At 55.2% G+C, this 26,078-nt stretch overlaps 12 protein-coding genes across 12 annotated transcripts; 8 read left to right on the top strand and 4 right to left on the bottom strand.

Annotated features, from left to right (window-relative positions):
• Positions 1–220: 220 nt before the first annotated feature.
• On the top strand, positions 221–723 carry MFS2_2 (MFS siderochrome iron transporter 1; the record flags this gene model as incomplete). Its single annotated transcript, XM_064803814.1, has 2 exons — positions 221–379; positions 448–723. 2 exons carry the CDS (start codon positions 221–223, stop codon positions 721–723), a joined length of 435 nt encoding a protein of 144 aa, XP_064657615.1.
• Positions 724–1,374: 651 nt separating this feature from the next.
• On the top strand, positions 1,375–3,254 carry LTR77_006571 (uncharacterized protein; the record flags this gene model as incomplete). Its single annotated transcript, XM_064803813.1, has 4 exons — positions 1,375–1,782; positions 1,845–2,521; positions 2,655–2,745; positions 2,871–3,254. The coding sequence occupies 4 exons, from the start codon at positions 1,375–1,377 to the stop codon at positions 3,252–3,254; spliced, it is 1,560 nt and encodes a 519-aa protein (XP_064657614.1).
• A 794-nt stretch (positions 3,255–4,048) lies between these two features.
• Positions 4,049–4,878, top strand: LTR77_006570 (uncharacterized protein; the record flags this gene model as incomplete). The annotated part of the gene is made up of 2 exons (XM_064803812.1): positions 4,049–4,655; positions 4,709–4,878. The coding sequence occupies 2 exons, from the start codon at positions 4,049–4,051 to the stop codon at positions 4,876–4,878; spliced, it is 777 nt and encodes a 258-aa protein (XP_064657613.1).
• A 153-nt stretch (positions 4,879–5,031) lies between these two features.
• On the bottom strand, positions 5,032–6,106 carry LTR77_006569 (uncharacterized protein; the record flags this gene model as incomplete). Its single annotated transcript, XM_064803811.1, has 5 exons — positions 5,032–5,319; positions 5,386–5,426; positions 5,498–5,606; positions 5,657–5,948; positions 6,009–6,106. The coding sequence occupies 5 exons, from the start codon at positions 6,104–6,106 to the stop codon at positions 5,032–5,034; spliced, it is 828 nt and encodes a 275-aa protein (XP_064657612.1).
• A 2,717-nt stretch (positions 6,107–8,823) lies between these two features.
• RTF1 (RNA polymerase-associated protein rtf1) lies at positions 8,824–10,830 on the top strand (the record flags this gene model as incomplete). Its single annotated transcript, XM_064803810.1, has 2 exons — positions 8,824–9,095; positions 9,222–10,830. The coding sequence occupies 2 exons, from the start codon at positions 8,824–8,826 to the stop codon at positions 10,828–10,830; spliced, it is 1,881 nt and encodes a 626-aa protein (XP_064657611.1).
• A 321-nt stretch (positions 10,831–11,151) lies between these two features.
• LTR77_006567 (uncharacterized protein) lies at positions 11,152–13,559 on the bottom strand (the record flags this gene model as incomplete). Its single annotated transcript, XM_064803809.1, has 2 exons — positions 11,152–12,022; positions 12,079–13,559. The coding sequence occupies 2 exons, from the start codon at positions 13,557–13,559 to the stop codon at positions 11,152–11,154; spliced, it is 2,352 nt and encodes a 783-aa protein (XP_064657610.1).
• Positions 13,560–13,810: 251 nt separating this feature from the next.
• On the bottom strand, positions 13,811–15,337 carry PRP46 (pre-mRNA-splicing factor prp46; the record flags this gene model as incomplete). Its single annotated transcript, XM_064803808.1, has 1 exon — positions 13,811–15,337. One exon carries the CDS (start codon positions 15,335–15,337, stop codon positions 13,811–13,813), a length of 1,527 nt encoding a protein of 508 aa, XP_064657609.1.
• A 1,393-nt stretch (positions 15,338–16,730) lies between these two features.
• Positions 16,731–18,989, top strand: ORC1 (Origin recognition complex, subunit 1; the record flags this gene model as incomplete). The annotated part of the gene is made up of 1 exon (XM_064803807.1): positions 16,731–18,989. The coding sequence occupies one exon, from the start codon at positions 16,731–16,733 to the stop codon at positions 18,987–18,989; it is 2,259 nt and encodes a 752-aa protein (XP_064657608.1).
• A 25-nt stretch (positions 18,990–19,014) lies between these two features.
• On the bottom strand, positions 19,015–19,711 carry LTR77_006564 (uncharacterized protein; the record flags this gene model as incomplete). Its single annotated transcript, XM_064803806.1, has 2 exons — positions 19,015–19,234; positions 19,329–19,711. The coding sequence occupies 2 exons, from the start codon at positions 19,709–19,711 to the stop codon at positions 19,015–19,017; spliced, it is 603 nt and encodes a 200-aa protein (XP_064657607.1).
• A 654-nt stretch (positions 19,712–20,365) lies between these two features.
• On the top strand, positions 20,366–21,521 carry LTR77_006563 (uncharacterized protein; the record flags this gene model as incomplete). The annotated part of the gene is made up of 2 exons (XM_064803805.1): positions 20,366–21,465; positions 21,518–21,521. 2 exons carry the CDS (start codon positions 20,366–20,368, stop codon positions 21,519–21,521), a joined length of 1,104 nt encoding a protein of 367 aa, XP_064657606.1.
• A 607-nt stretch (positions 21,522–22,128) lies between these two features.
• On the top strand, positions 22,129–24,006 carry SAS10 (something about silencing protein 10; the record flags this gene model as incomplete). The annotated part of the gene is made up of 1 exon (XM_064803804.1): positions 22,129–24,006. The coding sequence occupies one exon, from the start codon at positions 22,129–22,131 to the stop codon at positions 24,004–24,006; it is 1,878 nt and encodes a 625-aa protein (XP_064657605.1).
• Positions 24,007–24,471: 465 nt separating this feature from the next.
• LTR77_006561 (uncharacterized protein) lies at positions 24,472–25,687 on the top strand (the record flags this gene model as incomplete). Its single annotated transcript, XM_064803803.1, has 3 exons — positions 24,472–24,812; positions 24,939–25,430; positions 25,534–25,687. 3 exons carry the CDS (start codon positions 24,472–24,474, stop codon positions 25,685–25,687), a joined length of 987 nt encoding a protein of 328 aa, XP_064657604.1.
• Between the last annotated feature and the right edge of the window lie 391 nt (positions 25,688–26,078).

Raw genomic sequence — 26,078 nt, 5'->3', positions numbered from 1 at the left:
GCCGATTCAAATGGGTGGCACTCTACTGTGGGCTCCCGGTTCGTGAATAATGAGAGAATCCACGTACGGAACGTACGCTAACACTCTGGCTTTGCGGGTAGTTGACAATCTTGGGTGTTGGTCTCATGATCGAATTCCGGCAGCCCAATGTCAACATTGGCTACATCGGTATTCTCGCCATTGCTGCTATAATCGAGACATCCGCTGACAAGAAGAAGTCATGTGCCAGATCTTCATCGCCCTCGGAGGCGGAGCACTCGTCATCTGTGAGCAGCTGGCAGCGATGGCCGCCGCGAGTCATCAATACGTTGCCGTCGTGCTCGCGGTCGAGGGGATGTTCGCCAATGTCGGTGGTGCCATAGGTGGCACAATAGCATCGGTAAACCAATGGGAAAACCCCTGCCATCTCTGAGACATTTACTAACGATCTTGCCCTTCTGTCTGTAGGCCATGTGGACAGGCATATTCCCGCAGAAGCTGCTACAATACCTGCCACAAGAGGCCAAAGCAGACTACATCACGATCTACGGTGATATCACTGAACAACTAAGCTACCCGGTCGGGAGTCCCGTGCGAACGGCTATTCAGGACGCATACGGCGCTATGCAGCGGTACATGCTTATTGCATCGACTACCGTCTTGATCGCGGCCGTGGCGTCTGTTATTGTGTGGAGAGATATCAACGTCAAGAACTTCAAGCAGGTCAAGGGCCGGGTGTGGTGATGTGGCGTGTTGAGGGACGCAGGTCGTCTCGAGAAGGGATGTCATCTCGTGGCAGCTCGAAGCACATTCGGTATCTTCCTGTGGCATGGCTGTTGAAGAGAACGACTGCGTTGGAAGTCTAGGGTTGTTGATGAAGGCGAGAGGCGAATTGCAGGCATAATCGGATCGCATTGGAGGCTTCTTACAGAGAGCTACATAAAGGCAACAAAGACTCGTCAGCAGAACCCAAACAAGCTGATCGCAACTACTTCCGACGATCGCAACTACTTCCGACGAGGCTTGCATAGTTCAAGCAGAGTATGCAGGTCGTCCAACGCTGTCCTATAGCATGTCTGAGAGCTCTCATGTCCCGCCATCAAGAGCTCCTGACCTGGTCTATCATGACGCCAACACTTATAAGGACCGAAGAAGCTATTGTTTGATGATTATCCATCTCGTGAGAGGTAATTTCATATTCAAGACAAGGCAGCTTTCGTGATCATCTTGCTTCGAACAATAAACTCATTGTTTCCTGCTGACTGTCATCGTTGATCGATCGACAGAATATGTTCTTTGCTTCTCTTGTTGCCAGAGAGGTCGTATCTTGATCAACAGAACTCCTAGGCGACGGCATCACCAACTGAACGCGATCGCTGCTCCGATACAGACAACATGGCCTTCCTCGAATGGGCCATCCACGAGACCAGCCTCCACTCGCTGGTCAACGCCGGCTCAAGAGACATTTACCTCATCCTGTTTTTACGATTCCTACGCATGTTCGCATACGGCGGCGCTGCTCTGGTCGTCGGCATATTCCTGTACAGCATTGGCAACGATGGGAAACAGCTAGCAATGTTCCTCAGCATGACACTCCTAGGCGACGCAGTGATCAGCTACTTCCTTACCGTCAAAGCGGACAGGATCGGTAGACGCAGAGTCCTGGTGGTCGGATCCTTGCTCATGACTGCAGCTGGGGTGGTCTTTGCTATAAGCACGAACTATTACTTGCTGCTTTTTGCGGCGATCGTGGGCGTCATTAGCCCGGGTGCACACGAGGTCGGGCCCTTTCGCGCGGTCCAGGTAGGTTCAGCTGCTTTCAGTGTATGCAAGTCATGTCGGAGAAGCTTCGCTGATGCAGACAGGAATCTATTCTCGCGCAGCTGACCCCGATAGAGGCTCGTACGGACGTCTATGCGTGGTTCAGCGTGATGAGTACCGTCGGGATGGCCACAGGACTTTTCTCCGCTGGCTGGATCACTCACTTCGTCCGAAACCGCTACGAATGGGACTGGAAAGACCCGAGGGTTTACCCCTATGTCTTCGCAGTGTACGCTATCGTTGGGCTGATCAAGGCCTGCGTGACTCTGCTCCTGACACAAAAGTGTGAGCCGGATGAATTCGCTCGACGAGAACTGGACCTGGCTGATCGTGAGGCCACCGCACCTTTGCTGAATGATGGATACCGTAGGACACACCGTCGTGGTGTCTCCGGGAAAGCGACTGGCGCGGTTCGTGGCATCTGGCGGACTCTCACGACCACTTTGTCAGCTGACAGCCGTCGTATCCTTGTTCGATTGTGCGTGCTGTTTGCTGTCAACTCGGTTGCGGCCGGAATGTTACCTGTGACGGTCGTCAGCTGGTACCTCAACTGGAGATTCAGCTGGTTCGTGCTGTACCGGGTGGGCTATGCAATGGCTGGCATCTGGATCTTGGCCAGTATCGCCAACCTCTTCTCTGCGTCAGTTGCGCGGCGTGTTGGGCTCGTGCGAGCGATGGTCTTTACCCACTTGCCTAGTGCGATCTTCCTCGCCTTTATCCCGTAAGTCAATCCCATGGGCAGCAGAGCAGCTATGCAGAATGGGATCGGATGAAGTGTGTCTGAGTAGTAGGGAGTCGATTCCTCGCCTCAAGTTGCAAAGGCATGAGGAGCCATGCTGATCAAGTGTCTATAGCCTTGCGGAAGACTGGAAGCTCGTATTCATGTTGCTGCTTGCATCCTCGGTCTTCGCCAGCATGGATCAAGCCCCTCGCACGGCTTTCGTGGTAAGCACTGATGGGTCAAAGGGTTCTTCGAGACACGATCACACTGCATGTGGCGCTTTGAGACCTCTTGGATTCTTCCATAGTATCGAGACACTTGCTGACCCTGTTACCCTTCCGTTCTTTAGGCGGCTTGTTTTTCATCCTCAGAGCGGACAGCCGTCATGGGCACCATCAATCTCGTCCGGACCGTTGCATCAATAGGAGGACCAATACTGGCAGGGTACTTTCACGATAGGGATTTGTGGCGGATTACCTTTCTGTTGGCAGCTGCACTCAAAGTCTTGTACGACGTCGGTCTCCTTGTGATGTTCCTGAAGACGAAGTTGCCGGAGTACGAGAACGGGCCGCGAGAGGTCACTGTGACAGACGTTGATGTCGACATCTTGCTGTCTGACAGTGAGACTTTCCAGCGTCCTCCTTACGACAGCCTTGAAGCTGAGGATATGGAGGAGGACGACGCCGCAAGCTTGAACAAGGCAACAACCGAGAGAGTTGAGTCTGTTGGATAGGAATGAAGACCAGGAAGTTCGGAGTTCTTGATCGGTCCGGTAAGCTGTTGGTTTCAGGCCACAGTGTTCCCAGTCACATTGCTCCCCGGAGTGGCCGCCAAAACCGTGCATTCTCATTTTCTCTCTACATCCGAATCACAAGATACCGTGGCTCTCACATACCGTCAGCATCAGGGAACACCTCCACATCCATATCGTGCTCAGCCACATCTTTCCGGTTTAGAGGTGAATCCTTCGATGTACCGTCTTACAAGCAGCCCTAACTGTTCGGACCAATAGTTAGCTGTTCCTTGATTGATGGAGATGCTGTACTGTGACTGAGGCTGTCCTGAACATGTTAGCCTACGAGGACGAGCTTCTGCCACAATAACAAGATGCCTACTCAGTACTTACCTGATAGCCTTAACCTTGTAACGGAGTTGCTAAAATGAGCTTCGCATTCATCTACAATATCGTCCCTAAGGGGATCCGCAGAAGGAGAGAAGGCTGCTTTCGACGAAGGCCTCTTCTTGCCATCTTAACGTACTCTGCCAATTCCTGCACCACCCCCAATAATTGGAGATATCGTTGGAGTTGAAGCACAGCAGGAGATGGCACGATGGTGGTCTGATCAAGCAGTGGCACCACTCTGTGGAGCTGTAAGACACCTCACCTGTGTCGCCCAAGCTCTTGTTGCTGCTCTTCAGGATTGCATTTCATTCTTGACTCCCCGATGCAAGCCTCCGCTCTTCATTTTGAACATCTTCGTACAAGCCGAGGAGCATCAGCCTCTGCTTGACTGTCCGCAACCAGTCATGTTCGGCCCACTGGATCTCATCGTCCCACCCACTGTTCTCCTCACAGCTGTGCTGACTCTGCCGTTCACCATCGCTAGCCGTATCCTCACAGGCAATTTCTCCGACTTAACGGTATGGCCGAAGCTCAAGCACCTGTGGTTCAAGCACTTCTGGTGGTGGTTTGGCCCAGCGTCGAAGCCGCTCTTCGCATCCTCCGTTAGACCCTTGCTTGCGGAGGCTTCAGGTATTGTCCTCGACATCGGACCAGCAAGTGGGATCTGGATGCCCGAGTTCGGTGAAGCAGTCAAGAAGAATCCTGGCAAGATCAAGAAGATCTACGGAATCGAGCCGAACACTTTGTTCCACCCACAGCTGCTCAGCCAGGCAAAGGCGAATGGTCTTGCTCATATTTATGAGCCAGTCGCAGCATATGCGGAAGAGCTCGAGGGCAAAGGCATAGCCAAAGGCAGTATCGACACCGTGATCACTGTGCACGTATTATGCAGCGTCGGGGATCACGCGGACACAGTCGTCAAGGAGTTGTACGACTACCTCAAGCCGGGAGGTCAGTGGCTGGTGTATGAGCACGTTGTGTCTCGCCATACTGCTGTCAAGGCGTTCCAAGGTACGAGAAGATTACGCACCGGCATTTTCTTGCTCACTGATTTCTCTCTGCAGCTATCAACAACGTCTTTTGGCCGACACTACTCGATGGCTGTACTCTGGACCGAGATACAGAGCAGATGCTAAGGAACGCTGGCCAGTGGGATAGCATTGCAATAGGGCCGGATCCAAAGGATGGGTACTTCGAGACGCTGCCGCATACTATTGGGAGACTGGTCAAGTAGCCTCGAATAGGCTGGCGTCGCTATGTTTTGCTGGCCCTGAACGTACAATCCGGCGGAACACAGTGGCTGTTTTGCGTGCTGTGACGAGAGCGATTCGGATGAAGGAATGAGTAACATGAGCAGATTGCATGTCAGTTCGGTATCATTAGCAAGTCAATCATGATGGTCATCCAGCTCAGTCGTGTTCTCATCCATCACCTGCTGTGCCAACTGCAACGTTCCCTGCCGTTTAGGTTTTGGTTGCTCCTCCTCGTCAGCTTTCAGCGCATCATGCTCGATTTGCTCCTGAGGATGCTTCTCCCAGAGATCCATGACCTCTCCGTCTCCAGTAGCTTTCTGGTATACCGCAAGAGAAGTGGCGAACTCTTTGTGTGCTCCGAGCTGGACCTTATCCAACAAGTTTACCGCGAAATTCTGGCAGTTATTGGATATGAGGTTGTACTGCAGATGAGCATTAGTTGGGCCATTGTCTTCTTTCGACAGCGGTTAAGAGGGCGGACAACGTACCGCAGGCCTCTTCTCACGCATGAGATGAATCGTCATGATACCTAATGTAACGCACCAACGGTCAGACTGGCCTTGCAGCATAAAACTACTCAGCGCTCATAGCTACACTCACTTGCTTTCCGCAGAGCCTGATCGTTGAACCTCGTCTTGCCGACGTCGAAGACTGTCCATTCTTCAGGCTTGAACGCCTCATTGAAGTAAATGACGTCCAAGTTTTCGTCCTGTCATGCAATTAACAACAACCCGACCGCAGAGCTTTTGTCCTACATACCATCCACAGCTGATGCACATACTCCCCAACGATGACCGCCCAGTGCTGTGTCGGATCAGGATACTTGCCCACCCGCTCCTTGATCCCGCGGCCGATGATCGTCTTCTCAGCGAACCATTTGCCTGTGGCACCAGCAACGGGATGCCAACCTAGCTGGATATCGCGGGGCTCGCCGTTGATGTCCGCTTTGCCAGGAGGAATGGTATTTGGCTTGTGGCCGAGGCCGAGCGAATGCTTGAGGTCGCGTTGCGCTTCAATGGCTTCCCGCTTGGTCTTGTTCAGACCGGTCTTCCTGGAGTATTACTTGAGTCCAAAATACGTCTTAAGAAGCTTTTGGGTTGCCTTGACTTACACAAAAGTGGTGATCTTGCCGCTGAACGACGACTTCTTCTCTTTCTTACTCTCCAGGTCATCTTTCGACTCGATCTTGGGGCCTTTTTCAGGAGCCATTGGAGCGATCGTGCTTTGCTCTCGGGTCAAGCAAGTCCCAGCGAAGATACATTCATGGTAGTTCTGGTACCCTCGAGGAAGCTGATGGCAAGGAGGAACAAGTGGGTGCGACAACAAAGTCCGGGAACCTTGCACTCGTGCCAGGTTTTGATTGGCCGATTCAGATTTTGGTGCGTGCGCATGTCGTGGCTGTAGACAAAACCTGGAATAGTTCTCATGTTGCCCTTTCTATGGACGGCCATGGTCACCGAATCAATTGACAGGCTGATGAAGAACTGAGGACAGGAAAAACATCAGGACTGTCAAAAGTGGATACTCTTGCCTCAAAAATGCCGTTCTTGACCGTTGTACAAGTCCACCGCTAATCACTACTACCGATCGATCTGTCCTCGGAGGGTGTGCACTGGTAATGTTCAGCCTGCTGAGCCATGAAGAAGTAGGCAGGCTTTCCCGTCTTGTGTTTTCCTCGAGTGAGCCCGCCAGTGGCTGGCAGCGTTAAACAACAAGTTGTTCCCGCTTCAGACGCAGGCATCATAAAGTTAGTGATGATCGGCCAGAACGTTCTGGTTCCTACAGCAGGGCAGTGCAAAGGCACACAGCTAGGACATGTAGAGCATCTGGACCTTGTCCCGGAAGCTGTAGCTGTAATGAAGGCGCCAGTACAATGGCACTAACGGAGTTGCTTCGCTCAAGATGTTGACGGCCTACTTTGACTCGTGTCGCTCAATAGGTCGCGATCGCAGCAGAAAGACCAGACAAGTCGCTGGGGTCCCCTCGTCCGTTCCTAGATCAAACTTGGGCCAGGATGCTTTGGTTCGTTGTAAATGAATACATTACTGCGTCCGTTGTCACCCGGCGGCATTGCTGTCGTACACGGTGGATCTCCTGTCGGCCATCCAGCCTCGAACCTTACTTAACACATCATTCGCGAAGCTCGCAGAATGAAACGCCAAACCAAGTTCCTGACTAGTGAACCAACTTGCACGATCCATATTTCCACTTCCCAGCACTGTCCATTCTCCGTCAATGATGGTGAGCTTAAGATGGGACTGCACTGGTTCCGCAGCTGATCCAGGCCTAGGAGACGATGGGCTCGGACGGTAGAATGACACTTTGAGACTGCCCGGTACGACCAATAGGCCGCTCTCCATCGTCGCGTCCTGTCCAGGTTCCTCACGCTTGCCAGGATTTGCAAGACGTCGATGTCGCTTCACAAGAGTTTTGATACAACGACTAGTCGTAGTACCGGCTGTGACAAGTTGTTCCAGAATCATGAGCTTGTCGCTTGTGAGGACCTCGACGTTCACACCTCGTTTCAGCGCTGCGAGGACAGCATGGAGTACAGGCGGCGAAGTGAGATTCGGCGTTTGCATGTAGATGGTTGATTGCGCGTTTCTAATGGCTGTCAGGAGGAATGAGTTAAGTGGCGTCGGGGGGGGCGGCGGGCATTCTCGCCATGGCAAGAGAGAGAAGCGAGGATTGATGTGGTGTGGCGATGGTAGGAAGATGGATGGTACGTCGGTTGCTCTAGGTTCCGATTTACTGCTTGAGGTGAGTTGTCCAGCATGACTCTGATCATCGGTCGGTGGTTTAATGTTGCCATCCGCGCGGTTCTTGTCCTCGTTACTGGACCATACATGCTGCCAAAATCTGAGGAACTGCCCGACCACAGCGCCGCTGATGGTAACACTGCCTTCGATCCAGTCTTCCCAACTGACGTTGCAGCTTGGCAATATGACCAGTCGTCGATCAACAATGACAAACTTTGGATGGAGAACGCTGAATGGCAGAAGAAAGATGCTTTTCACTTGCAGATCTAGGCCCTTTAGCTCTTCCGGTCCAGGTAGGCCTAGCTTGGCTGTCCATTGGGAAGGATGATACGGCTGTCCTTCTAGACTCCTGGTGTGGAACAGCTTCTGGAATAAAGAGAGTGAGGAGAAGCATAGCCTGACTCTGATCTTCTGGCTTCCTCGCTGTACAGCCCGCTGGGAAAGCTTGCGAAGGCTTTCAGCCAGAGCATTGAGGGTTGCTGATCGTGCCCAGAAGCATGTCACTAGGATCACCTCGGTCTCTGCGGATTCAATGGCTGGAAGAACCGAATCGTTATATATGCTGTAGCCGGTTCCAAGTCCAATACTGCCGCGGATGTTTGAGGTGGTCAGTAGCTCCTCCGGCGTTTTAGACCAGTAGTTTGGGAAGTCGTCCGATGCGCGACCAGCAGGTTGAAGCCATCGTTGGACCGTGGGGTGGCTCTCCATCGCGAGGTGTGGCCTCAGTGCTGTGAGTTGGTTGTCATCGCCATGGATCTGTCGTGTGGTCTTGGACAAGCATTCTCAGAAATATGACCAGCTGTTCTAAACCAGCGATTCTCCTCATGAACTCACTTTCACTTCTTCTCCTTCCTTTGAAGTAATGTGCACCTGCCTTTCTTGGCAACACGGCAGGCCACCGGCCCGCTGGGATTCTCCGCCGCTAATCCGCTATTCTTGGCTTGCAATGAAGTGGACTTCGCGACACCCGCGTTGCTCATTGATCATTAAGAAACTGTTGCTATTGTCGCTCGCCGTCGGGGCGTTTTCAAGACTCAAACACTGATCCCTCGCAGTCTTCTCAATTTACTTTCTGAATCACAACATCTTTCAACCGCAGCAGCGATCACTCAATCACCCACCTCCTCAGCAAACAGCCGAACAACGCACAACCCCGAATCCCCAACCATGTCCGGCGACGATGGCGATCTTGAGGCCGAGCTGCTCGCCATGGCCGGCGACGACAGCTCGGACGACGAAGGTAGCGATGCCGGTGAAGTAAAGAACCAGACGCAGGTCGCAGACGCCAGATCTCCTTCGGTAGAACCAAAGCAGAGCGTTGAGAAGAGTGAAGAGCCATCAACGGGCCCGAGAAGGGGTGTCGCACAGAAAGTGAGGAAGAAGGGCAGGAAGAAGGTCTTGAGAAGGGAGATTCAAGATGAGCTGAACGATCTGGCTGAGTGAGTTCTCCCCTGACCTCGCGGTTTCTCGCATTTGTGGCAGTATGACGTGAAGTCAAGCGGCGACTTGACGCTCCAGCACTTCTACGGCAAATTCCAGATCATGACTGACCACATCTGCTGTAGCTCACCTTCACCACCGGGCTCACCAGGATCAAACGCGATGTCTGAATCACCAGTCGGATCGCCTGACCGTGCTTCGTCACCAGCAGACGACGAGCCACTCTTCCCAGTCGAGGGCCAATTCACGTCAGAAAGCGACCGCGAGCACATCCTCTCCCTCCCCGAAATCGAACGCGAGTCCATCCTTGCCGACCGTGCCGCTCAGAGCCTCAAGAAGCAGCAGGATGAGAAGCTAAAGCAGCTGCTTGCGTCCAAGTCGGGTAGCAAGAACAAGCGAAAGGCCGCAGCCGCAGAGCTAGACGACGAACCCAAGAGCAGTCGCGCAAAGACCCAGAAGGCAGGACGCAGTGCACTCGACGACTATAAGAAGGCTCGAGAAGCTAAAGGTGCAGAGCGGACCGGTCGTTTTGACCTCAAGAGCAACCGAAGACCAGACTCGCGTTCACCCAGCTCCGCTTCGGATCGCGATGCAGAGGGAGAGAGCGAGGTGGAATGGGCGGACACCACTTCGTCCCGACGAGATGAGCCACCAGCAGAGATGAGAGATTTCGAGAGATGCAGAGTCGGCAGGACGAACTTCGCCAAAGTCTGCTTCTACCCGAAATTCGAAGAGACCATGAAGGGCTGCTATGCGCGGGTCAGCATCGGCATGAACCGCGATACCGGCCAAAACATGTATCGCATGACGCAGATCAAGGGCTTCACAGAGGGCAAGCCGTACATGCTCGAAGCAGGACAGAATGCAAAGAGCTTCATGTGCGACATCTACGCTGTGGTTGCGCACGGTGCTGCCGAGAAGCCGTGGCCATTGAGCGCTTGTTCCGACTCGAAGATCGCTCCCGATGAGTTTCAGCGCTACATCGAGACGATGCAGAAAGAGAAGCTGAGGGTGCCGAAGAAGGCTGCGCTGGTCCAGAAGCTCAACGACATCCATGCTTTCCTGAACCCACAGTGGACCGAAGACGCTCTAAACACGAAGTTCTCGAAACAGCGCGAGATGCAGAAGCGTCTCGATCCTGCCAACATCGCAAAGGCAAAGAAAGATGCCATCCTCAAACGCAAAGCCGATGCAGAAGAAGCGCATGACGACGAAGAACTGGCACGCTGCGACGCCGAGCTCGCTGCCCTCGAAAACAACGCCGCTACGAACGGCGCAAGACCCGCCATCAAAGCCTCTCCTGTCAAGCCCACCACCATGTCACAGCAAGACCGCCTTGCCATCCTCAATCAGAAGAACCGCAGCAAGACTTCCGACGAAGTCCGCAAAGCTCTACTCGAAGAGCGCCGCAAGCGTGAGCGCGCCATCGCCGAAGCCAAGGCCAAGAAGGCCGCTGCGGCCGAGGAAGAGGCGCGCCTGAAGAAGCAGCAGGCCGACCTTTTGGGTGTGCCGGGCGCGGACATGAAGGAGTTGTTTGGAGATATGAGTGATGCGAGCCGTGCGGGCACGCCGATGAGTGGGGTCAGCACGCCGAAGTTGAGGAGGAGCAGGCAGGGGACGCCGATGAATGGGGTCAGGGAGAAGAGTAAGCTGGGGATGGGAGCAAAGAAGATGAAGGATGGGGAGGGCGATGAGTTGGCGGATCTGGATTTGGGGATTGATGTTGAGATCTGAGCGAGGACCGCGAGCGAAAGGACAATATCAGCTGGGTGGAGATCTTAGTGAGGAATGCGGGCGAACGGACGATAGGAGCGGTATTCTCTGACTTCGAGAGGTTGCAAAAGCTCAGGACGGGCCAAACCAACGACCGCGGTTCTGAAAGCGTGGAGAGAATCGTCGAGATTCAAGGTGCTAAAATCTGCTATTGCAGCTCGCTTTTAGCAGCTCAAGCCGGACAGAGTGACCTCCATACCTCCATAGCAAACAGCGGTTCGTTGACAGACACTTCCCCAGCGCCTCAGCAATGTGCACACGATCCCATCCTCGTCAGTCACTTCAACCGACAGTCATCCCACCCCCCACTTCCGTGTCCTTGCTGTCCTTCATCACATTCTGCAATGTCTTCAGCTTCTCCATCAGCTGGTCAAACCCAGCACCTTTGTGGTCGGGATCAGAGGTTGGCGTCATGTCCTCTGGGAGCCAATTGTCAATATCGTCCTCCCACTCCGTCCGCTCGCCGATCGGTAGGTTCTCGTTGGAGGCCAACATTTTGTCCCAGTCTCCGCGATACAAGCTCAAGCTCCAGCGAGGATCGTAGATTGTCGTGGGCATATTAGACGAGAGCGCCGACGATGACTGGTGAGAGAACTTGCGATCCTGGAATTGAGCCAGTTCGAGCGTAAAGTCGGACCACTTGATGTTGTAGCGGTAGACCAACTTCTGCTGGATCGACTTGAGTTGGACGCCGTGTGGAGGTTTGTGCGTGACGAGCAGCTTGTCAAGATTCATCTTGCTCGCCTCGCTGGGGTTAATTCGAATGCTTTCGGCAAACGCTTTGAGCTTCGCTGAAAGCCGTGACTCTTCCATCACTTGCGCAGCCTTGATGTCGAACTGCCATGCCAAACCAGAGGTGAGGTCCTTCAGCGCGATGTCGACGATAGATGCCGTCGTTCCAGTGTCGCGGTCGAGCCTCGTCCATTTCTTGTACACAACATCGTATTCGGTCGATTTGTAGGAGGTGTCTTTTGCTTCCTCCCAGCAGATCTCCAGGCGAAGGTCACCGGCTTCGTCGGCGAACGTGAACGCCACGGAATAGAGGGGTCTCACCTCAGTCAGTTCCGATACCGTGACGACAGACGGGTCCAAGAAGTGCCTGGCGCTCTGCAGAGTCTCCAAAGCGTAACGCTCAATGTCTTTGTCACCGACCCTGCTCATCGTCAGTCAACCGTCTCACGGTAGCAATAACTTTTTGGAATAGCTTACTCCTGCGTCACTTCTCCCGTGAACTGTGATTCTGTGATCATGTGTCGGTAATCTTCAAACGTGTATGCATCATCCTTTGGCTTCTTGAAAAGTGTTGCCAGAAAGCGGCCCAGGCGGATGCGCACCTGGATCTGGCCGCGATAGTAGTGAAGCTTGGGAAAGGAGCGCAACATGACAGCGCGGATACGGTTCTCGCTGATCCTGGTGGCCTCCTGCGGCTCATCATAGGCATCCTTAGTGCCGGTGGCAAAAGGGGAATTCATAGCGGCAGGTCTTCCCTCTGTGCCGCCCGAAGGGACCGCAGCACTCTTGTATGGCGTGAGGACGACATGGCTCGGCAACTTCGACACGTCTGCCCAATGAAGCAAATACAATCTCGCGGGCGAGAGCTGGCGAGCAGCTATCTGATAGCACGTCTTCCTGATACGTACAAGTGCTTGCTGGACGCCCATGGCCTTTCCGTGTACAAGGAAGGCAGATCGTTCAGAATCGAAGATGATGTAACACTCATAGTCCATCCGGATGGGATCCAGGGCTTCAAAGCTCGTACCGAGAACCTCCTCTGGGCGATACAGTTGTACCGGCCAATGAAAGGTGCCTATCGCCCCGAACAATGCGTGTTGAGCAGGCCTCTGACGGAAACGCTGGCGTGTTACTTCTTGTGCCCATTTATTCTCAGCTCTCACACGACGAGCAGGTGTCAGTGACACATTCCTTCCGAACATGGCCGCCCTTCGAGATTTCTGTGGCCCTTGCCACCCCTCGACGAGGGCAAGGATCTTGCGCCTCGTAGCGGAAGTAGCCTCCTCTTCACCCCAGATACCGAAGGACATGGAGCCTCCCGTGCCCTTGTCATGCTGTGTGAAGATGAAAGAGTTCTCCTCGCGAGAGATGGCGATGTAGAATGGCTCAGCACCGTTGGACTGCTTTTGCAAGACGAGCTCCTCTGGTATACGAACTGACTGTGCGTAGGGCTCGTTGTTGCGCCACGACTGCAGTGCTTTGCTGTCTTCCGCCACATGGAGACGTGGTGGTGGGCGGCGACGTCTGTCCTCGGATGGGCCCTGCTGAGCTTGCCACTTCTGTGGTGATAACCCCTGGTGCTGCTGTTGCTCTTGAGGTGCGTCAAAAACTGGCGGTGTAACATGTCCAGGCCTCTCGTTTTCGATGCAGTCAGCAGTGACGGCTGGCTCCGCCAGGTGCTGCTGGAAGGGCGTCTGCTGGGCGCCTCGACCGCGCCCACCACGACCACGACCATTGTCAGTCCCTCGTCCACGTCCACGTCCGCGCTGAACCTGCCCATGCTGATGAGACTGCTGCTGATATCCACCGCGCTGGTGTTGCTGCTGCTGTGGTGGTAGCTGATTCCTCTGCGATGCCCGCCCGCGATGCTGACCGCGCTGCGTGCGGTTGGGGATGACTTGCCATCCGCCAGGAGAAGAAGGCCCTTGCGACGCACTGTGCTCGCTGTAACCCTCCATCTTGACCAACAACCATACAGGTACACAGCGTGAGGTGGTAGGTGAAGAACAAATTTTCAGTGGCGGAAAAGCTCAAGTTTTCGCCCCGAGCGATTTGGGCAAGTGCGTCATTGGCAATCACGAGCGCAAGAGGAAGGTACGATCGGAGCTGAACATCGTTTTCCTTGGTATCAGGTATAAGCGCATTTCCGTGGAGAGGGCGCAATGAACGGAACACGTACTGCATCATGAATGCTACTAATACCACACACTCAGAACTTCTGCCTTCCCAAGCTGGGCGCCCAGGTCAACGGGTGCGTCTCCTCCGTCGCGTTCTCATCCTGCCTCCACACCTTGATAGTCTTGTCCGCCTCTCCAGTAATCAGCCGCAAACCTGTCATATCGAACGTCGAACTCATGATACCGGCCTCCGCATCCAGACTTCCTGGCTGAGCTACGCTGTCTTCATACTGGAAGCGATGACCCGTCTTCCAATCCCAGAATGCTACGCTACCATTATCTCCTCCACTGAACAGCACATTGTCTTCGTTCACAGCGAGCGTGTTAACGATGCTGTTGTGCCCTTCGAAGTTTTGCATGAAGTCACCCTTGGGGCAGAGCCATTGCTTGATCTGGCCAGGTGAAGCCGAAGCGAAAGTGTACTCAGTTGGATGAGTGGTAAGGGAGCGGACGCCCTTTTTGTGGTGTGTGAGTACACCCATCGTCTTGCCGGCTGCTAGATCGTACATCCTCACTGTGCTGTCAAGGGAGGAGCTGATCACTTGAGGGTCGGTAGCTTGAGTGGCGATCGAGGAGACTGTCCCCTTGTGGCCGCTGAGCACGTGAATGTTGGAGCGAGTTCGCATGTCCCACACGCGGACCACGCCGTCACGGCCGCCAGTGCACAGTACGTCAAGAGTAGGATGTAGGCTCAGAGTGTAGACGCCGGACAAGTGGCCGTGGTAGTGTCGGATGACTTTGTTCGTTTCGAGATCCCAGCATTTGACCATCTTGTCTTCTGCACAAGAAAAAAGATACGGGTGCCGTGGCGAGACTGCCAGCCCGCGCACGCAGGAGATGTGGCCGGTAAGCGTGAGCTTGAGAGTTCCAGTCGCGAGATCCCATATCTTGATCGTACGGTCTCCAGCACCAGAAGCGAACCACTGGTTGCCAGGCTCCACAGCAAGCGCTCGTACCCATCCCAAATGACCAGAAATAACGCGAAACAGCTTCCATGGTGGATGCCACTCTGGCTTCTGCTGCCGTACCGTGTCGCGCCTCACTAGACTGCTCGAAGGGGTGTTTCGTTGTGGTGTTGGCCCGTTCGCGTTTGGTGGTAGTTTCTCCCCTGCTGTGCCCTTGATCCTCGTGAGGGCCATTGCATTGCCGTTTGCTTGTGATGGTGTCCCTCGTTCTGACGCCCCAGCGATCATCTGCGCCATCTGCGGGTCGCTTGCCTGCTCCTCCGTCCGCTGCTTCTTCCTCCTCGCTGCAAGTCCCGCCTGAGCATTTGCTTGCTTTTGCGCTAGAACAGCCGGCAGCTCCAGGACGTCTCCATACTCGCTCCGTATGCGCGACGCTACATTTGCTTTCTGTGCGCGTTCGTGGGGTGATGGCTCCGGGGGGGCAATGCTGGGTTGCGGTGCTCGATCCAGTGCTGATGGTTGCGCGAAGTCTGCAGCGAAGACTTCTCGTGTCCGTTTCGCTGAGAGTTTTACTGCCTTTGTCGCGCGCTCTTCAACTTGGTCTGAAGGATCTGTTGCGACATTGCTTGTGCCCGCAGGGACGACTTCCGCCATAATTTGGTGATGTTCCAAGAAGCCTTAGAAATTCCAGGAGAGTTCGATCGATCTCCACTTGTCCGGTGCGTCGCAATAATAGCAGTTCGTTCAAAGCTCACGACCTGAAGTTTGAAGTGAGCTTCTGACAGACTTGCCAAATTCTGCCGCGCTTTCCCCGCTCACCGCCCTTAAACCCCCGAGACAAACCACTTTCCAGCCATTTTATCAATCATTCCAATCGACATCGCATCTTGGGTTGGGCATCGGCATTGGCGGGCGCTTTTGGGGTTCGTTCTGGACATTCGACATGCATCACCTTCATCCGCGATCAAAGTCAACAAGCACCCTGTTCACAGCGACTCTTGCCGTCTCCTTCCTGGTAGTCGGCCTGCCGCATGTTCTACCCTGCCCAGTCGACCGGCGGAAGTTCGCGGACAGTGATACGCTGGATGGCAAACCTAGACGACGACGGAGAAGGAGTGATGCTGAATCACCAAACAACCCTACGGAAAGCTCGCGACCTCAGCGCGCTACGATGATGGAGGACGAGGACACACGTAGGAGACGCGAGTGCCCGGTACCCAAGCCGGGAGGGCTCGTTGGTCAGATCATGGGGTTCGAGCAGAAGGAGAAGGAGAAGCCGGTCGAGGTGGTGGTGAAGGGTCTTCCAGCGAGGAAGGGAAGGGAAGGGCCATCGTGAGAGTTTTGTGGATGGACAGTATCTCCACTACGACATCGACCATCACCAGGATGCTACGATGGACCTCGCAGTCGGCTCAATCACACTCGGCGCACAGATTTGACACCACAAGCCTCGTTGACTGAGTGCGAAGGGCTATCCTGGGAGCGAGGCCCGCCCACTGGTGTTCACGCTGTCTCAAGCGCGGGTTACAGACCTTCTACAATGCGAACAAGCACCAGAAGACATAGTGAATCTGGGCATTCCTCGCGGGCTCTGCAATTGACGGGAAAGGGCTTGAAGAAGGAAACGACGAAAGCGGGCCGTGAAGGTCGCCAGCAGAAACTTTTGCGATGCATCTGCGCGAGCGCGGTTTGTGCAAGGTCATATGAACAATGGGGCGAGGGCGACGCGGGGAAAGCTGATAGAGCGGTGGCTTGAGAAGCAGCTTTCTGCTGTGTACGCAGGCGGTGATGGAAGTTTGCGAGCCTTGATGTACCGGACGTAGACTTGTAAACGCACATAGGGGTGTCAGCAAAGTCGTGCATGTGGCAGATATAACCATGTAGTGGTGGTCATTGAATCGTGAAGCAGAAAGCGAGCAATTTCGCGGCTGCACCTTCCGAATCCGCTCTTAATTGGTCGCGTCAAAACGCGTCTTCTCACCTCAAGCCCACACCTCACACACAACCCTCCCGCCCACATCTTGTACAAACACACCACACGCCCACGATGCCCCCCAAGCGCAAACGCACCGCGCTCGAGACGGCCCGCCACTACCTCTCCGGCGGCGGCGTCCTGCGCGAAGACTCCGACGACGAGCTCGGCCTCGAAGATCACCCGTGGGAATGGCTTTACTCCCCCACCACCCCTTCCACCATCACCGGCGCGCGCATGGGAAACTTCGAAGTCCACCTCGGCGACATTGTGCTGCTCAAATCACCTGTGCCGAGCGAAGCGTGGGTCGCTATCTTGTATGAGTTTAGTGAGGATGAGGAGGAAGACGAGGACGGGGAAAGGGAGAAGAGGGCGACGATGATGTGGTTCTCGTCTGAGAAGGAAATACGCAAGAGCGCGAAGAAGAGGACGGATGCGGGGGGGAATGAATTGTATTTGACTGCGAATTTCGACGAGAATCCGTTGGTGACTATCAATGGGAAGGCTACTGTGTTGTCGGAGGAGGAGTTTACGAGGCGGTTTCCCGGTGGGAAGGTGCCGAGGCAGTCGAGGGAGTTTGGGAAGGTGTTTGTGTGTAAGCGGGGGGTTAACGTGAGGACGACTACGTACACGGAGGAGTGGAGGTGGGAGGATGTGTTTCGAGGGAGGGAGAGCATGGATGGGTTGGTGGAGATGGTGGAGAAGCAGACGGTGAAGACGAGGAAGAGGAAGGCGGGGAAGGAGAAGGGGTATGGGGAGGACGAGTTTGTGGCTGGAGATGGTGAGGAGGATCCGAAGACGCCTAGGAAGAAGCGCAAACTGGCTGCCGATACGCCGACGTCGAAGAAGCAGCTCACGCCACGGAAGTTTGCTACGCCTACGGGTCGGAAGATTGTGACAAAGAAGGCGCTGGAGTTTACTCCGCTGGGGACGAGGGTGCTGTCGCCGGCGCAGATGCAGGCTTCGCCGTACCAGCTCGCGAGGTCAACACTTCATGTCTCTGCTGTTCCACACGCCTTGCCTTGCCGGGAGTCTGAGTTCGAGATGGTGCACTCTCATCTTGAAGCGGCCATCACTGCTGGGACAGGTGCCTGTATCTACATCTCAGGCACACCCGGAACTGGGAAGACAGCCACGGTCAGGGAAGTCGTCGCTTCGCTACAGGCGGCTGTGGTGGAAGAGCAGCTCGACGACTTCTACTTCGTCGAGATCAACGGCATGAAAGTCACCGACCCGCACCAGTCGTACTCGCTGCTCTGGGAGGCTTTGAAAGGCGATCGGGTGAGCTCATCACATGCGCTGGACCTGCTGGAGCGCGAGTTCAGCACACCGAGTCCTCGGCGAGTGCCGTGCGTGGTGCTGATGGACGAGCTGGACCAGCTGGTCACGCGCAATCAAGGTGTGATGTACAACTTCTTCAACTGGCCACAGCTACGGCATTCTCGGCTCATCGTTCTCGCTGTGGCCAATACCATGGATCTGCCGGAGCGTACGTTGTCAAACAAGATCAGCTCGCGGCTTGGCTTGACGCGGATAACGTTCCCTGGCTACACGCATACGCAGCTCATGGCCATCATCCAGTCCCGTCTCGAGGGAGTTGGCCAAGTCATTGTAGACCCGGACGCAGTGCAGTTCGCCAGCAGAAAAGTGGCAGCTGTGTCCGGTGATGCTCGACGAGCGCTCGACATGTGCAGACGTGCGGTCGAGATTGCCGAGCAAGAGAGTCTGACGGATACAGGCAAGGAGAACCAGGCGCCAGACACTCCAAGCAAGACACCTGGGAGGCAGAAAGATGTAGCTGCGACTGCGCTGGCGGCGAAAAAAGGCGTCGTGACCATTGCCACGATCAAGCGAGCGATCAACGAAGCCACCTCAACGCCATTAGCAGCGCATCTGAGGTCTTTGCCGCTGGCGAGCAAGCTCTTCCTCGCCGCGCTTCTGGCTCGTTTACGTCGGACCGGTATTACTGAATCCACACTCGCAGACGTTGTCGATGAGGCGAGACGAATGGGCGTAATGTCGCAAAGCAAGCCGATCGAAGAATATCTCCTGACTCCCGCCGCCACGCCAACACATAATCCAGACGACCTCGGTGCAGTCGCGAACACACCCTCCAAGCGTGGTAAGCCTGCCGCGAAGAAAGAGCGGGACACAGCAGCTCGTGTACTCGGGCTGGGCTGCGCGGCTCAAGAGCTGGCAGAAGCTGGCATTGTTGGTCTGGAGATCCGACATGGTGATCGGGTTGGGCGGATTCGCCTTGGCGTCAGCGAGGAGGATGTGCGCGCTGCTTTGCGGGAGGATGAGGAGAGCAGAGGGTTGGGGTTTGGTAGTTGAACGCAACACACTCCTCATCCTCTCGTTAATGATCGATCCGTCCCCAAGTGGCCCAAGTCCATTCCACGTCCGGCAATTCCTTCGTCGCTACAGGTGTCCAGTCTTCTATTGTTGTGAACGTGGGCACAAGCCAGATCTCTGCGCCTTTGGCGGTTGTTGAGTCCGGGTTCGGCCGCCTTGCTTCCCAGATATCGGCTTTGACTTGGCCGAGCACTGCCTGGACGTCGCTTTGCGGCAGGTCGGAGCTAGACACTGCTCAGCGCTTGCATGCTTAGATGGTGGGGCCAGAGTACGTACTACATCAAACTACAATGCGGGCGATACTTCTCCCTCACCCACCTCTCCACGTCCTCCTCGCCTTCTCCCGTCGCAAGCTTACGACACTCCTTCGCCAGACCGAGAAGCTCATCCGTCTTCTCACAGAGCATGATGAGTTTTTGGAAGAAGATCTCGCCTACGTGGAGCTCGTTGATCGTGACTTTGAGATTCTGTTGCGCAGCTGAGAAAGTTGTGTGCGCAAGCCATTCCGCTGGGTCTTGATCGTGGTCCAAATGGATGGTGCCGGCGGTAAGTGTTATGTGTGGATTGAAGGTCGGGGTATTCGTGTCAGGGTAGGTGGAGGGAATAGTATTGATGAGGGACTGGATGGTGGTGTACAGCGCCGACGAAAAGGAGGGGACGAGCCATAGGGAGTAGCCTTCTGATCTCATGGTGGTGGACATGTCTGTGAGTGAGCGTACGACTGCAAATATTCTCTTCTTGTCTCCCAAAGAGGTGGTATAGATGTCTTCTTTCATTAAGTTGATTGTGGGATGTTGTAACGCTAGTCATGTCGTCGCATGTGATCGACGCTTTGAAGCTTGAGCCGCCTGGCGCCCGACCATAGTGGTTGCTGAGGACGACCGTTGGAGGAAACAGGAGCCTTGTGACGTTGCGCACACATCTTTCTATCCATCTCACATCTCTATAACTTCACGGACGAAAGCAGGTCTATTCGTTCTCGACAGCATACATATCACAAACCGAGTTTCATCGAGAGCGACGATCGATCGGCGAAATAGAGTTGGCGGGAGAAAGAAGTGGCAGGCACGACCAGCCACCAGCTCGAATAAGCTGTCCCTCTGCAAGCTACGTTCCCTCCCTCCCTTCACACACATCCTTCTGTCGTTATTGAGGCCTTCTGACGCTGCTGTTACAGCTACACTCGCTTTGCCATCTTCACCACCCATCGCGACCGACGAAAAGACCACTCTCGACCAGTGGAGAGCTCCAGCGGAGGTGGGGTCGACTTGGACGATCGAAAAGAGCGGTCGAGACAAGCACTTCAGCATTCCTACACCTCCATTCCGCGCCCACGAGGGCACCCCGACCGAGCCATGCGCTTTCATCTGGCTCCTGCGCCGCTCCTCCACCTCATCACCACAATCCTCCTCATACCGCAACGAACCTCCGCAAACCCTGCCCCACCAATTTCTGTACAAGCCGGCTTTGAGTTCAACGAGCTCTTGAAGCGATACGACTGCTCTGGTGAGCTCTGCGGATGGAACGATCAACTCTGCTGTCCTAATGGCGGCTGCTACACTAATGCCCTCCAACAGGCGACTTGCACAGGCGGCGGCAGCTACTCTGCCTCTGCAGCACCGGCACCGAGCGCGGCAGGAGGAGGGTATTGGCAAGTCTACACCACAGTCTACACCGTCACGGACAAGGAGGTCATCACCAGCGTTGTTAGCAACTACGTCGGCGGCAGCGTGTCAGCAGTAGCATCCAGCACACCATCCGGACAAGCTCATTGCAACTTCGCCATCAATGAATCACCATGCGGCGATATATGCTGTTCAGCCACGCAGTACTGCTTCAATTGGGGCATTTGTAAAGCAGCAGCCGGCTCCGAAACGACCACAACAGTCAAAGCTGGTGGCACCGCAGGCGCACCCATTCGACCCACCTCTTCCGGCGTGGTGGTCGTAACAGCAACGGAAAGCCCCACGACCACTGTTCCCTTCCAAACACCCGTTGCAACCGGCGCAAATGTGACAATGACAGCCACCGAGTCCGGCGGCGGCGGTGGTCTCTCCGGCGGTGCCATAGCAGGTATAGTCATCGGCGTGCTCGTCGGCTTGCTACTCCTCGGTCTGATCTGCTTCTACTGCTGCATCAAAGGCCTACTCGACGGCTGTCTCGCGCTCTTCGGGCTGGGCGGCAAGAAGAAACGGAGGACAGAAGTCGACACCTACGAGCGACACTCGCACCACACCCACAGTGGAGGCGGAGGCGGACGGACATGGTACGGCGCTTCGAAGCCTGCGCGGCCTAAGAGGAAGGAAGAGAGTCACAAGGGACGAAAGGTCGCAGGCGGGCTGGCTGGGTTGGCGGGTCTCTGGGCTGTGCTGGGTCTGAAGCGGAAGAGGAACGACAGGAAGAACAATGGGTCCGAGTATTCGTATTCTTCGGACTACTATACTAGCAGTAGTGAGTATCACTCATCTAACCCACGACCCTGAGCTTCTGCTGACATTTACCAACAGGTAGCGCAAGTTCTGATGATCGGAGAACGAGGTATACCTCTCGTTCGCGGCGATGATGAAAGGGGATCTTGTGTTTGTTTCAGCGTTATGAGAGTGCAGCTTCGCAGCCGGTCGGCGTTTTATGCCTCATGGTACGGTTCCTTGGACAGGTTAAAGGCTGAGGCGTTCCGTCGAGCGACGATGTGGATGAGGAACGGCGGATGCGTCCATGTAGATATGCTTGAATACCCCCCGAATGCACTGATGCGATTACTACATGTGCCCATGCTCGTTGGCGTCCTATTTCTGCTTTGCTTTCTTGTCTCGCGCTGGCTTCTGTTGGGCCTTTGCAGGGGTGAAGTAGATTGCCGTGACTGGCAAGGCGATGCCTAGTGCTATTCTAGCTGCGCATACCAGATGCATAATCTCGTATTCGTGTGCTCTGCTCAATGGTGCAATGCAGGACACGGAAATGTACTATTTCTCAAACCGAATAGCTCGAGCTCGTGGGCTGCACATCTGATAGCAGGGATCACCTCGCCTATCGCACTAGCGCAAACTCTCGCATCTTCAGCTTCTCGAAATTTTGAACCAGATCACGACGAACACAACTCTGCAATACAACCACCACCATGGGCAAGAAACGCAAATCCGCACGAGCGGAAGCGGATGCCCCTTCCGGGCCGAACATGGACGTCGGCGACTCCAAACGGCGGATCAAAGACTTCGAAGACGTCGCAGATTCCGATGATGAATTCCACATCAACCGCGACAAAGTCCTGCTAGACGAGGGTCCGGAAGCGAAGAGGAGACGTCGAGATCAGGAGCGAGAGGCATTTTTAGATCCGAGTGATGAGGAGGTGTTGGGGCACTCGGACGAGGAAGAGGAGGATGAGGAGGATGAAAGTGAGGACGAGCGTGGCGATGCTCGACCGGGCGCGAGGCCTGCTTCGGATTCTGAAGAGGGCGACGAGGAGGGGAGTGTTGATGACGATGATGATGAGGAAGGCATAGGCTGGGGCATGGCCAAGGACGAAATCTACGGCGCCGATGCCATCGAGACGGAAGAGCAGGCGCTGGAGGAAGAGAAGGAGGCGCTGCGGTTGCAGAAGAAGCAGTTGCAGGGGATGAGCGCGGCGGATTATGGGTTCGATGAGGCGGAGTGGCAGGATGGCGAAGCTGAGAAGATGGATGAGCGGACGCGGAAGGTTGTCACGGAGACGCTGCCGCAGCTTCAAGTCAGCGAGGATTTGGGACCGGTGGAGAGGCTGAAGTTGTTGAGGAGTCGGTATCCGGAGTTTGAGCCGTTGAGTAGGGAGTTGCTTGCTATGAAGGAGGTACAGGAGGGATTGGTGAAGGATGTTGGAGTGCGAGGTGGTGAAAGGCCGAATGCGCAGACGAAGCTGAGGGCGGCGTCGGCGTATGTGGGTGCGCTGACGATGTACTTTGCTTTGCTGTCTTCGCCTGCATCGGGTGGTGGAGCGGGTACTGTTGCGATGCCTGCGGTGCAGCTACGAAATCATCCTGTGATGGATACGCTGGTGAAATGTCGGGAGCTGTGGGCGAGAGCGAGTAAACTGCCTAAGGACCCTGAACCTTTACAGCCCGCTGCAACGAATGGTGTTGCTGGAGACGCAAGGACCGGGAAAGCGGATCAGCTCGCCAAAGCGTCACAAGACGTACAACAACCAAAGAAGAGCCGCGCCCAACGACACGCCGAAGCCGCACAAGCAGCCTCCGAAGCACGCAAAGCCGAACGTCTACAACGAACAGAAGCCGACCTAGCCGACCTCGACGCTCTAATTCACCAGAAGCGCAGCAAACGAAAACGAGCAGAAAGCGGCCTCGACTCCGACGCAGGCGAAGAAGCCCCTCTCACCGCCCACGACGCCGCCGAAAAGGCCAGGCGCAAGAAGAGTCTCCGCTTCTATACCTCACAGATCGCGCAGCGAGAGAACAAACGCGGCACCGCCGGCCGCAACGCCGGTGGCGACGAGGACATCCCGTACCGCGAACGCCTCAAGGACCGCCAAGCTCGTCTCAACGCCGAAGCAGAACGTCGTGGTCGTAAGAACGCAGAGGCCGGAGCAGATCTCGGCGGTGCGAGTGACGAGGAAGACACGCGCCAAGCTCGCGCAATTCGTGAGGAGGGGGACGACTACTACGACGCCATTGCCGCGCGCACCGCGAAGAAAAAGAGCGATAAAGCCGCTTTCGCGGAAGCACAACGACAGGCCGCACTCCAAGGCGGACGCGTTGTGCCAGAGGAAGTCGTCGGCGCGGACGGCAAGCGCAAAGTCACGTACGCGATTGAGAAGAACAAAGGGCTGACGCCGCACCGGAAGAAGGAGAGCAGGAACCCACGGGTGAAGAAGCGGAAGAAGTTTGATGAGAAGAAGAAGAAGTTGGGGAGTATTAAGCCGGTGTACAAGGGTGGGGAGGGGAGGGGCGGGTACGGAGGCGAGTTGACGGGGATCAAGAGGGGGTTGGTTAAGAGTACGAAGTTGTAGCAGGCTACCTACCAGTCGTGCGGTTGAGGGTAGTGTAGTGTGTCTGCGTACTGTATACTACACTGTCTACTGCTAAATTGAGGCCCACCACAACAGATTCCAACACCATGTCAGCGCCCAGCATCCAGTCAGCATAAGAAAGTCACCTCAGCGCCCGAAAAGGGGTCCTGGTGTAGCAGCAGCACCGCCCTCCTCACGTACGTTTCGCAAACGAGAACGAGTAGGTGCGGCCGCTGGGTTACAGTTGTCTTGTGTTTGTTGCGCAGGGGGAGTGGTACTAGTGCTTTTCTTTCGTCATGCTGATGTTTGCTGCGCATAATATCACTTTAACCCTGTGTAACACCTGCCTTATTCACTGTTTGGTACCTACCTGTTCAATGGGTACATGTAGAAATGTGCCGCCTCTTTCTGCTCTTGTGTGTTTAGCATGATTTCGGTACGGTGAAAACCAGCAACTTCGAAGCCATGGAGAACGGAAAGATGGCCGATATGGCACTCGACTTACCTACGCCCAGCACTTTCACACAGATTAGCCCGGTGCTTACCTTTACGATCCTCCTGACGTTCCTGCCGCTGTCGCTACGACTATACCTCGATTACCTAGCCTACCTCGCCTTGGGCCCCGGAGGAACGCCCGCTTCGCTACAAGGGTTTCTGAAAGTCAAGCTGTTGGGCCTCTTCGCATTGCGTGATCCATACTCGCCAAGGGACCGAACGCAGCATGGAGGCTATCTGCACATCGGATCCAAGGGTCTGCGCAAGCGACGTGGCCCGAGACCGGTGGTGAAAGGAATCGCGCCTCAGAGGTAAGCTGGAGATAATCGCCCAAAGAGGGGAAATCAGTCGATCGGCTTCCTTCAGAGCCATGGAGGATACTGAGCAGTTCCCAAGATCTGAGTGTGCTAACCTTTTCCCGCTTCCGTGGACGATAGGCAGACCACCCAGAAGGCTCCGCAGGCCATGTTCCAGCGTCTGGCGTCCGAGATCGAGCGTATGGCTGCAGCAGACGACACGTTGAGCATTGGAACTTCCTGCTTCGAGAAACACGGTACCGGCCTTTTCTTAGCTTCCACCTCACCGTCGCGGACCGGAGACCTTATCGCCCATACAACGCATCGGTGTAAGCACGAAATCGTCCACGCTCACGCGTCCGATGGTTCGCTGCACCTTACTCTACACCCGGCGGACTCGAGAGCCGTGCTGGAAGCGGGCTGGGGAGAACGACATCCCCTCTCGCGCGGCGGAAGGTTTGAGAGGTTCGTGCCGGTGGATTTTGTGATGATTTATGCGCCAAGAGATAGCGAAGAGGTGGAGATGGTTTTGAGGATCATTTCGGGTGCGCGGTGGTTTGTCGGAGGGAAGACTGGGCCTGTAGAACTAGAGGGGAAGGATGGAGAGGATGGGATGGGGAGGAAAGATAGTGGGTATGTCTGATATGAATAGAAGTAGGTGATGATAGGGAAATATGTACGGAGGTGCCAGACCTGGGATTGAACCGTGGGTTGGTTTGAAGGAGTTTCATGGTAGGGCTGTCGTGGTGCCGGAGGATGCCAGCCTTGCCGCGTTGATTAATGCCGCAGAAGTCGATAAGGGAGGATCACATGTTGTACGGGTTCAAGAGGATTTGGGTGTGGGAGACGACGTTGGCTCGCGTGCCCATTTTACCTCGTCGAACGCGTGAACGCCCAGCCTCCAAGCGGATGAAGCAAGCCGAAGACGTGGGCGTAACGCCACCACGCTCATCCAAGACCCGATCCAAGCCGCTCTTCGATGGCCCCAAGATTTGCTTGCCATGGAGCCAAGTTGCATGACAAGCATTGCGTGATCCTACTTCGTTCTCGAAGGAGCAGTCGCTGTCGACATCTACCACTCTTTTAACGCTGGCTGCTTGTTATTTACTAGGCTTACTATTGGAATCGCCCTCCGAGCGTGCCGATCAGCAGAGAATGCAATGTGGATCTGCTCGCGTGCTGAAATGGCCGAGCAAAGGTGGCCGTTGAGAGGCTGCTTCCATCTAGCTTCCCTCGCCAGTGGGGGGGTCGCGAACCCACGCTCCCGTCATCCATCGGCGC

This window comes from Saxophila tyrrhenica (assembly GCF_035928015.1).
Source record: "Saxophila tyrrhenica strain CCFEE 5935 chromosome Unknown scaffold_10, whole genome shotgun sequence".
NCBI classification, from domain to species: Eukaryota; Fungi; Ascomycota; class Dothideomycetes; order Mycosphaerellales; family Extremaceae; genus Saxophila; species Saxophila tyrrhenica.
This window is presented reverse-complemented; position numbering and strand designations above follow the sequence as displayed.